This window comes from Myotis davidii, unplaced genomic scaffold, assembly GCF_000327345.1.
Source record: "Myotis davidii unplaced genomic scaffold, ASM32734v1 scaffold370, whole genome shotgun sequence".
NCBI lineage: Eukaryota > Metazoa > Chordata > Mammalia > Chiroptera > Vespertilionidae > Myotis > Myotis davidii.
The window spans coordinates 11,506,012-11,519,413 of record NW_006288615.1 but is presented as its reverse complement, the minus strand read 5'-3'; the positions used below and the strand labels follow the sequence as shown (position 1 = coordinate 11,519,413).

At 38.3% G+C, this 13,402-nt stretch overlaps 1 protein-coding gene across 1 annotated transcript in view; it reads right to left on the bottom strand.

The window, feature by feature from the left end:
• The window catches only part of ZNF385B (zinc finger protein 385B), a 349,071-nt gene that overhangs the window by 257,922 nt on the left and 77,747 nt on the right, over nucleotides 1-13,402 (bottom strand). Inside the window, exon 3 of the mRNA XM_006760561.2 lies at nucleotides 101-415. Within this exon, the coding sequence (XP_006760624.1) occupies nucleotides 101-415 (315 nt within the window). The remainder of the gene's footprint in view (nucleotides 1-100; nucleotides 416-13,402) is intronic.

The window sequence follows — 13,402 nt, the reverse complement described above, 5'->3', positions numbered from 1 at the left end:
AAGCTTTGGGGTGAAAGGTAAGTCTTGCTCTAAAGCCTTCATTTTCTAGAACAGAAGCTTTTCTCCCGGTGTGATCGGAGCCCGCGGCCCTCCTGCCTACCTGTGCTGGTGGCGCTGGGGCTGGCCAGCAGCGGCCCCGCACCCTGAGCCGGGGGCTGGGGCTGCCCATCGCTCAGCTGCTTGGCCCGCTTGCGGTGGGATTTGCCGTTGTAATGGACCTGGGCTTGGGCGGCAGAGTTCAGCTGGATGTTGCACACCTCACAGAAGGAGAACAGGATTTTCTTTTTCTCTTTACTGAACTGGTCCTCAGGCAGGTCGTTTTTTATCCTTTTGTCTTCAAAGCCCCGCAGAAAAGCTGCCATATTCATAATTCCATCTTCAGGGTAGTTGTCAGGGCTTAAGTAGTACTTCATACCTGAAAAAAGAAAAAAAAAGAGGTATCACTGCTTGTGAAATATGTGCCGTCTTGTTTTCTAGTATGATTGAAATTAATGTTCACTATATGGTTGCAGCTAAAAGTCTCCCAGCTACACAGTGGTCACTCCTGGAAAAAATTATCAAGAGAACCTAACTGAGCAAATAAGGTCTTTGAACATGAGAGCGCTCTATCTGGCGCACTTTCAACTCCATCTTTACCCCTCCCCGCATCACTTCTCAAGGCCCTTTCTCTCTTAAGTCCTGAGATCTTAGCTGGAGCAGCACCCTCTCCAGGAAACCAGCCTGAGCCTGGAGACAAGGCAGATCTCTGGTTCCATGCTTGAATAGTGCTGTGTGGCCTCCCTTCATAGCATCTATTACCAGTGCATTTTATATGTGATTGTGCAACTTTTTGGTTTATGTCTATTCTCCAATAGAGTGTCAATGCTCTGAGAGCCGTAACCTCATTTCTGGATATCCCTTGGGCCTAAAACAGACCTTTTACGTAATAGGAATTCAAACAATCTATTGAAGAAAGGAAGGAATAAATGATGTTATGAACCCAGAACTGTGAAAGGTGTACATAACAGACACACAGGTGCACACCTGCAAACAGACACAAGCCCTAACCAGTGGAGGAGGCAAGTAACAAAGACTAAAACACAGTATGTCTGCAACCTTCTATTTGGTTGTGTTCCAAAAGCCAGAGGGAATTTGAACATATTTTCTTCTAGATGTAGTGAAACAAATTGTAATTAGGTTTCCAGAATAGCCCATAAATATCAATTTAATCTTTTATGAGGTTGAAATGCACAACACATCTTAAATACAAAATAACAGAAATGCAATATATGGTAAAGTAATAATTGAAAGAGAGTAAAACAGATTAAGACATAATTTCTTTACTTTTAAGTGCTTATGTTTTTCATTTATGTAGTTAAGGATATAGTGATAGATTATAACTTAGGTGAAGATTTTAAAGGAGACTTTTCAGTACCTCAAGAACCTTAGCTGATGAAGACAGCCTTGACTTTGTATCTCGTTCAGTTCTACTGTAACATATATAATTTCTTCATTTTAGCAATACCAGGATTACCAGGATTTTCATACTTAGTGCAATTATTGCCAGGTTTTTGGTTGTCAATCAGAATAAAGAAAATGACACTCTCATGGGAGAAAGAGGAGTACAAGAGTCTAGGAATACCGGTCAAAGCGTAAGGGAAAAGGGGGATGTAAGAGAAAGAATTAGCTGAGGTGGACAGTACTGTGCCATGAAGGATTCAGATAAACAAAGGGTCATGGCTTGTGAAGGATTTCTGTCTATGGGAAAAACGCAGGAGGTTGAAAAATATTGGCTTTGAGAAGTTGTGTTGATCCAAGTTGGCATGGAGTTCTATGGGAAGGAAGGAGCAAGTAGAGACTAGTCCATACTTGGTGTGTTCACCTGTTGAAAATGAGTTATAGCACAGGGTATGACCATGAAGACATATATCGATTATATTCATACAGCATGCCAGAAAGAACCCCTCATTTATACCCATACACTCTATAGCAAAGTGCCCTAATGCATTATACCACAGGCTAAATCATAATCCTCAGAGAATTGTTAGAAAGCTCCTCATTTTGATATGTAAAGCCTATCTGTCCCATGGACACTTTACTCTGACGCCACCATTTTAAGGAACTCTATTTTACAAAGTTTTCCAAATGAATCTATCCTTTGTAGCTCTCCACAAAGGCAGCTATCCTCCTTAAAATCTACTCAAACTATACATAAATCAGGTTTAAGCAATTCCTGTAGCTGAGATTTAAAAGAAATGTTATTTAAACTGTACACATATCAATATTTTTTCTTTTATTCCCTAAACCCAAAATATTATGGGGTCACAAAACCATTTTTCTCATACAACTTTAGGAAATATCTGTGCCATATAAAAGTTATGTTCTATTACTATATGTTCTCTCTTAAAATACTAAAATGTATCTTAAGAATTAACTGAACTAATTGATAAAGAGATAATTTTTAAAAAGCGTTCATCATTAATATATCATTCCCTGTCTAGAAAAACCACTCCATTGTAAAACATAAGGAAAACAAATAACTTTTAGCCTGGCAAGGCCAGGTCATACACCCTCTCATTGAATCACTGAAGTCTGAGTGCTACATTTCAGCTCAAGCAGCCCAGATCCTTGACTCAGCTGAGGCCTAATGACACTTTAGTCTTAATATTTAACCTTTTTGGACATGGCTGGCCTTGCCCAGTGCTAATTAACACACAGTAGTTCACAAGAACATGACATACTTCAGGACTTTTAAATTTGAAATCTAAAAAAAAAAAAAAAGACTTTGTATTATCTTATAAGAGATAAAACCTGTTTATTTACCTGTGCTTTTCTGATTGCCATTTGTCCTAGAAAAAGTCACGCTTTAGATTTATTTAAATATATATTTATTTTAAGTAGTTAGAACGTTTTAAAATGAAATGAGGCACTGTAGGAAAGAAGTCTTGCCTGGGAGGTGGGGAATATGTGCTCTGTCCACCAAGCCCCAATTTATTAATCCTAGTTGGCCAAGATAAAAACACACAGAGAGGGAAGGTAAAAGTTGACTTCTTGGGTATCAGGCTAGAAACAACAACCTTTCCTCAAATACAATTTTTGGGAAAATTAAGACGTCAGCAGAATGTTCATTTTTTGGTATGTTTCAATATTTATGTTATAATGGAATTCATATATGGGAACGACAGTGGCTAAAAAAATTAAGAAAATAAAGAATCTTAAAAAATAAAGAGCTTAAAATAAACCAGAGGAAGCAACATTGCTGCTTCTTGCTCAGGAGAGTGACTCCGGAGAATTCTTTGCTCACCAGCCCCCAGGGTACTCAGCACACTTCCACAGCGTTTTAACTTCGTTGTATTGGGCTGAAATTATTGCTTAGTGCTTGATTTCAGTAGGCAGTTCATCTATCTGAGATTTTTTTTCTGATGGCCTACTGACACCTTATTGAATTATATCTAGTAAAATAGATCTTAATGGGGTGCTCTGGCCTAAAGTGACTCCCAAGAGATTTTGACACTAATTGCTGAATAAGAGAAACTGACGTTTTAATGTTTCTAGCAGTTTGTTTCCCTTGAGGAAAAGATTTAAATTCAGCTTTAGGGGCACACTGCTCTTTTGTTTTGGGGAAAACCTCTTAAAGGATCATCCAGTGAAGTGGAGATATGAAGGTAAACCAGAGACTCTGGAGCGAATATGGTCCGTGGAGCTTAATCTGCTTTTCATAATTATATAAAAAGTTGTTTTCACTGCAGCACAGTATCATCTCTGCAAATTATATGTTTTTTCACACATTTTTTTCCTTCTGCAAGTCAATTTAAATGCTGTTGTCACTAAAAGTTTTTGTTAGCTACTGGAAGATGTGTTTTCTTGTTCAAGCACTTCACCAGAAGAGATGGGTAGGGACTGGAATCCAGTAAGCACATGAATGCCTCTTACCTTAGAAAGAAGTACCTGAGATTGCTGATGCTCAAACTGGACTACACCTTTTAAGCCCCATATTTGTGATCATTTCAGATTCATCAACTCAACTTTGGGAAAAGTACTGATATTCTGAATTTTCTCAAGACCTAAAAGGAAAAGACCATTCCTCTGTGGAAGGGTGCAGGATTGCCACAAAGAGATCTTTTCAGTGTCCGTCTAACATGATTCACAGGAGCAGGAAATAGACCGGTAGAGGGATGAGCCTGTAGCTGCTGTCACTGGGCTTGGGAGAAAGGTGACTGTGATCCAGATATTAGAGACTTGTTCTAGGCATTCCCTTTGTGGGAAAGTTAATGTATCCCTGAAACATGGAGATGGGCCTGAGCCTGGGCAGAGAAGGCTGCATAATAGCGATGCCTACAGAAGGGGTGGCAGGGGAGGGCTTTGGTCTGTGAACTCAGAGAATCTCCATATCTAGTAACAAGAATGGAGTTCTCCACTCATATTTTCTTCCCTTTTTTCTCTTGAAATCCTAAAGCCATGAGTGAAGTCATGTAAACATCACAGCTGATCTTTGTAATAGTGTGGGAAGTTGTGTGAGTCTGAAATGGCACCCAGGGTTACAGACCTGCATGGGAAAGCAGCAGCAGGAGGCTGCAGATGTTACTTACTGACAAAAGAATGATGCAGTGGTCCAGACCAGGCAGCTGGTTGAGATGGTGAATAATAACTGACTTGTTGGAGTATCTCAGTTGCTCAAAAAAGTGTGCAAGAGGGCAAGCTGATAACATATTGAAATTCTTGCATTAAGTAGGGAAAAGGTTTGAACTGTTTTGAATTATGTAATACAATAGGTAAGTACCCGAGGCATTCGAGTTACCCAACTGTAAATCAAACAAGGTTATTTTATTCTCTTTCATTATTGTAGATCCTAAGCCAATCAGATGTCCAGCACTTAAAAGGTGTTCCATGAACCTTTGGCAAAATAAAAATACAGTTATAATTAATTCAGCTTCTTTATGTTGTATCTATATGAGATAAATGTTAGCTGACCTTATTACGACGATTATTTCATAACATATGTAATTCAAATGATCATGTTGTATGCCTTAAACTTGTAAAGGGATGTATGTCAATTAAAAAGAAAGAAAAAAAAATCTCATAACCCAGCAGAGCAAACGATTAAAACAGCGCGTGCGTGCGCACACACACACACACACACACACACACACAGTAAAAGACCAGCTTTGCTACCTCAAAATTATTACCTCAAAGAGATAAGTAATGTTTAAACTAATAATAAAATACAATTTCTATTTCCGTATTTTAAAACTTATTTTTAATGATGTTTTAGGCTTTGGCCTCAGGCAAATATTGATTTTAACACCAAAAGGTGTACCTGTAGCTATAAGAAAGAACAATGCTTATTGACTGGGCTATGCAGACTTCTTCATAATGAGGAAAGCCAATTCCACTCACCCTCCGCTCTCCCTGGCACCCTGGAATGGCATGAGACAACAGAACACAGGAGGGAGAACCTGAAATCATAACCGAGCATAGACACCTGGGCAAGGGCAGGCGCTGCAGCTGCGTTCCTCCCACAGCAACCTTGAACACCTTCCTGAGCAGGCAGGCCCTGGAGCCACTCCAGCAGGTCTTCCTGTGAAGCAAGAAGCTCTCCTGGCTCCCTGGGTACCTGCCATTGCACCTTCTGTGGCATGGAAGGGAACTTGAGTAATTCCATAGATTGCTCCACACAGGTCAGACCCATCCATCAAGCAAGGAATGTTCTCAGTTCATTGAAATCTCAGGTCATCGTAACAAGTTTACAAACAAGAATGGTGTTTTCTGGCTTTTTCTATGTGGGAAAGTGTAGTTAAACTAAAGAGACCATGTTACATCATCTAATCTCCAGTCATATTCTCTCTAAATATCATCTAGACACATTTGTGCATTGATTGAATTTTTACTCATTATAAAAGTAATTTATATCACTCTAGAGATTTTGGAAAATACAAAGAGCAGAAAGTAATTAGGGGAAATTTTTCCATCAAAGTTAACCACATTTTGTTATGTATTTCTAGTCTTTTTAAATGCATATATTGTTTTCAAATAATTCTGGTTCAACGACACATACTTGCTAAAAGTTCAAATATATAAATATATTAGAGCCGAACTTTTTAATTGATTGTATTTACCTGAAATTAGATTAACAAGAAGTCAACATTTTACCTTTCTGATGAGGATCAAAGGCACTTGTACCAAGTGTCCTACAGAAGAGAAACAGTGCTATGAATGCCTTTAGCAGGGGCTGCCCTGGTCAAGGCAGTCGGAGAGGTCAGGTTTGAACTAAGAGCTATAGGATGAATAGGAGTAAAGAAGAGAACATTCCAGACAAAGAAGATGAAATGTGCAAAGATCCAGAAGCCCAGTCCCGCTAGAGCAGAGAAAGAGGAATGAGATGTGCAACACGGCAGAGGCACTAAGTAGAGGCCAAGCTGCAGTGGCAGTCTAGGGAAGGGGCAGAAGTGTTTTACACCGGACGACTGACATGAACAGGTGTGATTTGTGAAACAACCACTTGGCCTTCAGAGGAGATGAAACATGGGGTGTACAGCAGAGAAGTTTCCATGTGAATATAGACAAATTCCAAGGAAGCGAAAATGTGGATGGGCCTGGAGATGATGGTGAAGGGAAAAGTGAAGAGGTTCAATAAACTTGAGAAGAAAAATCAACAGGACTTGGTGATGGATTAACTGGGATTGGGGGGAGGGGGCAGAGGGAGATATTGGTGTCAAAGATGATTCCATGATTCTAAACCCTGATCATATATTAGAATGACCTGCGACAGGTTTCTAAAAGACTGTTGTCAGGGCCCCATTCTTAGAGATTCTGATGTAATTGGTCTGGGATTGGACCACAGCCTAATATGGTTAACTCTGACGGTAGGAACATAGAAAAATTTCCCCGAATTATTTTCTGCTCTTTGTATTTTCCAAAATCTCTAGAGTGATATAAATTACTTTTATAATGAGCAAAAATTCAATCAATAAAATCCTCCCCAGGTGTCCCTAATGGGCAGCCAGGTTTGGGAACCACTGCTCTAAAGATCACAGCTATCTGAAAGTAATCTCTGCCCTAGTCCGGGCAGAGGTGTGCTGTGCAACTGTCAATAAATTTTACCCTGACAACAGGTAGGTGTGGAAAGAGCATTTGATTCCTCCATTCCAGAGAGAAGCACCAGCACTTATGGGCCCCATTAGACTGCAATCCCCAGAATACTACATAGCAATCCCTAGAATACAGATAGCATCCCCAGAATCTTCTCCTCAGGTCATGAATGATTCTTTCTCATCTTTAAGACACAGGTGTCCCTGAGGACTAGAAGGATGGAGCTTTCTGAACCACATTACATTCAGGAAGCTAGAGCTCTATAGTCAATTCTCAGATGCTAGCCTAACTCTCATTTTCTAAGACGTAGAATTTCCTCTTTGGCTAACACATCTCCATCCTACCTTCTTGGAGCAGTTTTTACTTAATTCCCAAAACCTACCTAAAAATGAATTGAATGTGCCATGCCCTCCTTTAGACTTCATCCTTGACTGTAGGCAACTTCTCTGCTAATTCCCTTTTACCCCAGATAAGAAAGCTTTTTATTCTAGGCATCACAATAAGGTAGTCTTTCTAACCCTTCCTCGGAACTTTGTTGATAATACTATTTAGAAATATTTTAGACATTTTAATTCAGAATAACTTATTCCCCCCAAAAAAGCTGTTTTCTTAGGAAATGTATTGGCATGGAACTTGTAGTAAAAATAACAAACTTATATAAATAACTATGTGATTAATTAGCCATGTCAGAGAACTTATGCCCATGAAAAATGGAAGACAGGTGGACAAGATGCCTATTCAATAGACGTAAAATACAAACTAGAACTGTCTCAGTATATGGTCATCCTATACTTAAAACATATTGCTTTATGACATGAGGCCTTTAATGATGAGCCAAATACAAGAAAACAACAATTCAGTCTAGGCTGTTTAAATATACTTTCTTCATACTCTTTACATGAAGAAATAAACCTTGAAATCTTATGATTTCCCTAAAGGACTAATAACTAGATTACATTGTTACTTTCATATCTTCTAAAATATACCCACAATATGTATGTCTTGAATATATCTATAACTGAAAATTTAAAAGATATGCCTTCTTTCTGGAAAACAAAACTGATACAAAAAAAACTTAACCTAATAGTGTTTTAGTATTTTTTAAAATTACTTTATCATTTTCTCATTACAAACTAATGGTTCATTCTCACCAATTAACCTTTAGATTCAATTCAATTTTAACCAAAATACCAAAAATATTATGTTATGAAACTGACAGCATGATTCTAAAATATATATGGAAGTTCAATGAGCCAAGAATAGTCCAGGCAGTTCTGAAGAACAATAGGGCAAGAGGGCTTAACTACCAGATACTACAGCCTATTATGAGTCTATAGCAATTAAAACAGTCTAATTTTAAGGGAAAAAAAACAATGGGAGAGTCTAGACACACACCACACACACACACACACACACACACACACACACACACTCCACCCCCACACAGTGTGTATGTATGTGTATACATATATGCTGTCACCTGATTTATAATAAAGATGATAACGTACCAGTGAAAAAATACTAAATGGAATGGGTTGACTGGATATCCATATTGGAAAAAAAGTATCTTGATTCCTACACTTCACACTATACAACAATTCTAGGATTGCAAATCTAAATGTTCCAAAAAATAATAAAGCCTTTAAAGGAAAAGTTAAAAAATGTTTCTTCATCAAAAGACATCATTGAGATATTTAAAAAGCAACTCACAGAGGGGGAAGGTATATTCCCAATACACTTATCCAATAAATGCCTTGCATCCAGAATATATAGGAAAACTCTTGCAAATCAATAAGATAACCAATTGAAAATGAGCAAAGGCCTTGAATTCACAAGAAAACAATAACAAAATGACTAAAAAACAAATGGAAAGACACTCAACCTCAACAGTCACTAGAGGAATGCAAATTAAAAACACCATGTAATACCCCCAAACCCACTAAAATAGTTGAAATGAAAATGACAGAAGTACTTGATGTGGATATGGAGCAAAAAAAGTCAAACACGGCTGGTAAAGTACAAATTGGTACAGCTACTGCATAAAACTGGCAATATGTACTAAAGCTGGGCATATGCATATTCTATGACCCAGCAATTCAACTTCATATATCAAACAGGAATAGGTAGTTATGTTCACCAAATGTACAGTATTCACTAGAATGTTCATAGGAGCACCAGTCACAATAGAGCCAAACTGAAACATATCCAAATATCCATCAACAGTAAAATGGGTAAATACATTGAACATTCAGTATTACTTCCCACAAGAGAATAACAAACAGCTGTAAGAAGGAATTATTTACAACTACAAGCAACAACATGATGAATCTCAGTAACATTAAACAGAAGAAGCCAGACCAAAAGATTACAACTGATATGATGTTATCTATTTTTATGAAGTACAAAACCATGTAAAATTAATGTATGCCATTAGAAGTCATCACCTTGGAGGGGGTGGTGGTAGTGAGCGGTGGTCAATAACATAAAGTGAGCACAAAATTGTGTATTGTGTCTTGAGCTGGGTACCAGTTACACAGGTGTGGTCAGTTTGCAGGAATTCATTGTGCTGTACATTTATAAGAGGTATACTTTTCAAGATGTATATTATACTTCAATACATATTAAAAAACTAATGTGTTCAACATAGAAAATTTGAGAAATATCTTCCTATATAATAAAAGCCTAATATGCAAATTGGTCAAACAGCAGAATGACTGGTCAGTGGGGGGCAGGGCCAGCAAGTAGGCAGCACCAGGCCGGCCAAGGTGGGTGCCAGCAGGCAGAGGGAGGAGACAGCAATCAGGGGGCAGCAGGGCTAGCCATTCGCCAGCCAGCATCATCCCCCGATTGCTCTGCCAGTCGCCTCCCACAGAGGGAGGCCAGACTGTGGCTTAGGCACACTTCCCATGGGGAGTAGGCCTAAGCTGTCAGCAGGACTTCCCCCGAGGTCTCCCAGACTGTGAGAGGGCGCAGGCCAGGCTGAGGGCATTGCCCCCTGAGTGCATGAATTTTCATGCACCGGGCCTCTAGTTAAAAAAATAAAAATAATGTCCCCTCAAACCCACTAACAGAGATACACATTTTAATTTAGAGTATTTTTTCTAGATTTAAAAAAAAAAGTGACTAGATATTTATAAAAATCTGATTACTATACATATAATTTTGTATATTGCTTTTTCAGTTTACATATCATAAACATCTCTCCATGCATTAAATATTTGTCTTTAATATCAGTCCTAATGACAGAAAAATATTCACACTACAGAGATAATTTAGCCAAATTGAAGTTTCATTCCTATGAGGACTTGAGGAGGACCAGGGAGTCTTAGGTAACCCCTAAGTGGCAGTAGCTTGTAATAGGGTAAGTTATTAGTGGCAGTAGCTTGTAATAGGGTAGCTGTTTCTCTCAAACACCTCCAGATAAGAGAGAATGAAGGACCACCTGAAACCATTTCATTTCCCTTAGAACCTAGGGAGGTGGTAGGATGGTCTTTTTTCCACTTTCTGACTATTTTAAATATTCCTGGAAAAGTTTTTTTGTGTGTGTATCTGTGTCTTTATGCATATCCATGATTATTGCCTTAAGATAAATTCTGAGAAGTAGAATTCCTAGGTCCACTGTTAATACATATTGACAATTCGACTTCTAGATAAGCCATACCAATTTATACTCCAGTCAGCAGCATGAGAGAATATTTATTCCCTGCACCCTCAACAACACTGAGAAAGCTGCTCAAAGAACTCCTAGTCAATCTGACAAGCATAGCATGTTTTCTAATGCACTTATGTGATTACTAACATAGTTGGGCAGTGTTTCATATGCACAGTGACTATGTATTATAGCCTTTATTTGTGAATTTCCTATTCATGGTCTTTGTTTTGTTTTGTTTTTTTCAATTGGAGCTTGTCTTTATTATTGAGTTTAAGAGGTATTTTTTTTGTATATCAAACACATTAACTCTGTCTCTCATATATTGCAAGTATTTTTCCATTTACCTTTCATTTTATTCATGAAGATTTTCAGACTTACTTAACTTCTTCTTTTTAATGCCATCAAATCTATCCATCTTTTCACTTATGACTGCTATCTTTAGCTTAGAAAAATCCTTCCTTGCCATGTTAAAGAAATTCTTAATTTTTATATTAAGTAGTTCCCCCCCCATCCATAGGAGATACAGGCTATAAGACTCTCTAGTGCAGGGGTGGGCAAACTTTTTGACTTGAGGGCCACAATGGGTTCTTAAACTGGACCGGAGGGCCGGAACAAAAGCATGGATGGAGGGTTTGTTTGAACTATAAATTCAAAGTAAACATCATTACATAAAAAGGTATGGTCTTTTTTTTCAATAGTTTTATTCATTTCAAATGGGCCGGATCCGGTCCGCGGGCCGTAGTTTTCCCACGGCTGCTAGTGGATGCCTGAAACCACAGGTAGTATTGAACCCTATATGCACTATGATTTTTCCTATCCATACACACTTACAATAAATTTTCTTTTATAAATTAGGCACAGTACAAGATTAATAATAAATAATTATAAAATAGAACAATTATAACATACTTTAATAGAAATTATGTGAATGGCTTTGGGGCCAATATTATTAAGTAAAGTCATGGTTGCCAGAACACAAGCACTGCAATACCAAGACAGTGGATCTAATCACTGAAGGCTACTAAGTGACTGAAGGGGAGGGAGCATATGAAACACAGATACACTGGACAAAGGGATGATTCATTTTCTGGGCAGGACAGAGCAGGCTGGTTTGAGATTTCACTGTTCAGATCGGCACACAATTTAAAACTTGTGCATTGTTGAGTTAATTGTTTATTAAATTTTCCATTTAATATTTTCATGCATAATTGAGACTGCGGAAGGCAAAGCCACGAACAAAGAAGGACTACCATAATTTCGCAATTGCCATTACAGTTTTAAGCGTAATACATCGATTAACAAGAAGCAGCCTAAAAACTAATATGATCTGTGTTAATGGAGTTAAGGGCATGTGAGACAATGTGTAAAAGGCTGTGGCCTCTACTAGGTGGCTACATTGGAAGGCAAGGATCAGGAGTAAGATAAAGCAGAAAATGTTCCTGTTATTCACTCACAGAAAATCCTTCCTAAAGACTGCAGTGATGAACCATACTCCTCTTCAGCTTGTTAAAAGGGACTGGGATGTATCTGGGAGACCTTTCCAGTGTCATCTGATCAGAGGCAGGAGGACAGGGCTTCCCTTCTCATGCTCTGACTCGAAATGAGCGGAGCAGAACTCACGGCCAGTAGATAACCCACACCCAGCTTCTCTAGTCATTGTCGCTCTTTATTTCACCAACAAAAGTTGGACACTAGAGGTTTGTGGAACAAAGCTTAGGTATCATTTTGACATTTGTTCTTTCAAAAGTCAAAGAAATTCCCATGACAGATGTGCAGCAGATGCAAAGTTTTAACATCTGTGGGTATTCAAACATAGAATATAAGTTTTCCTACAAGGATTCCAGTCCTGATGATTACTTTTTCATATGTGAAAGTGTAACTTCTAACAATATTGTAATTTTCATTAACTTCTTCTTTTGTAAGGGTTGAATACTTGGTCTGGAATAATTGAAAATGCAATGCTATATGTACACACACACACACACACACGTAATAGTTAATCTGAAGACATCAGTGAGTTCAAAGCCAGTACCTTCCATGAGTAATTTTATTTGGTCCTTGGCAGGTTCTTATCTTCCTCTTGTAGTTACCTTATTACAAGCTACTGCCACTAATAAGGAACTAAGGTAGATTTAGACAAAGGATTGTGTTCTATTGGGTCAAAGCATACAGCATGGGTAACATACTTAAGAGTAACATGAGAACAAAACAGCAATTCCCAAGCTTCTTTTAAGAATTTAGAACACCAGGTCTTGACTTAAAGCTGACAGCTTCTGGGGGTGCGATATGGCTTCCCGGAAATGAACCCACAAGCCCAATTGAAAAAACTAATCCCAAAGGTACCACAGGCAGAAAATGACCCAATTACTGAGGAGAAGGTCAGGTATATAAAAGATGATAAGAACAGATCACAAAGACTCAAATATTAGAGCAATTGAGATTGTCAGGTTTTGATTGTAAGAATCAAAATCAGAAACTGCTCAGAAAAGTAAAGGAGAAAATGCCTTGTTGAAAATCAGTGTCCTAATGTTCTGGGGGCAAGACCAAGCCTCCAGGTTTCAAATGAAAGAGGAACCTCCAGGTTCATTATGTCATCACCCCACTGCTAGTTGGAATTGATGTGAAATAGAGAAGGGCTGGGAAGATGACCTAGAAAAGAAATGTGCAGAATAAGAATCTGAT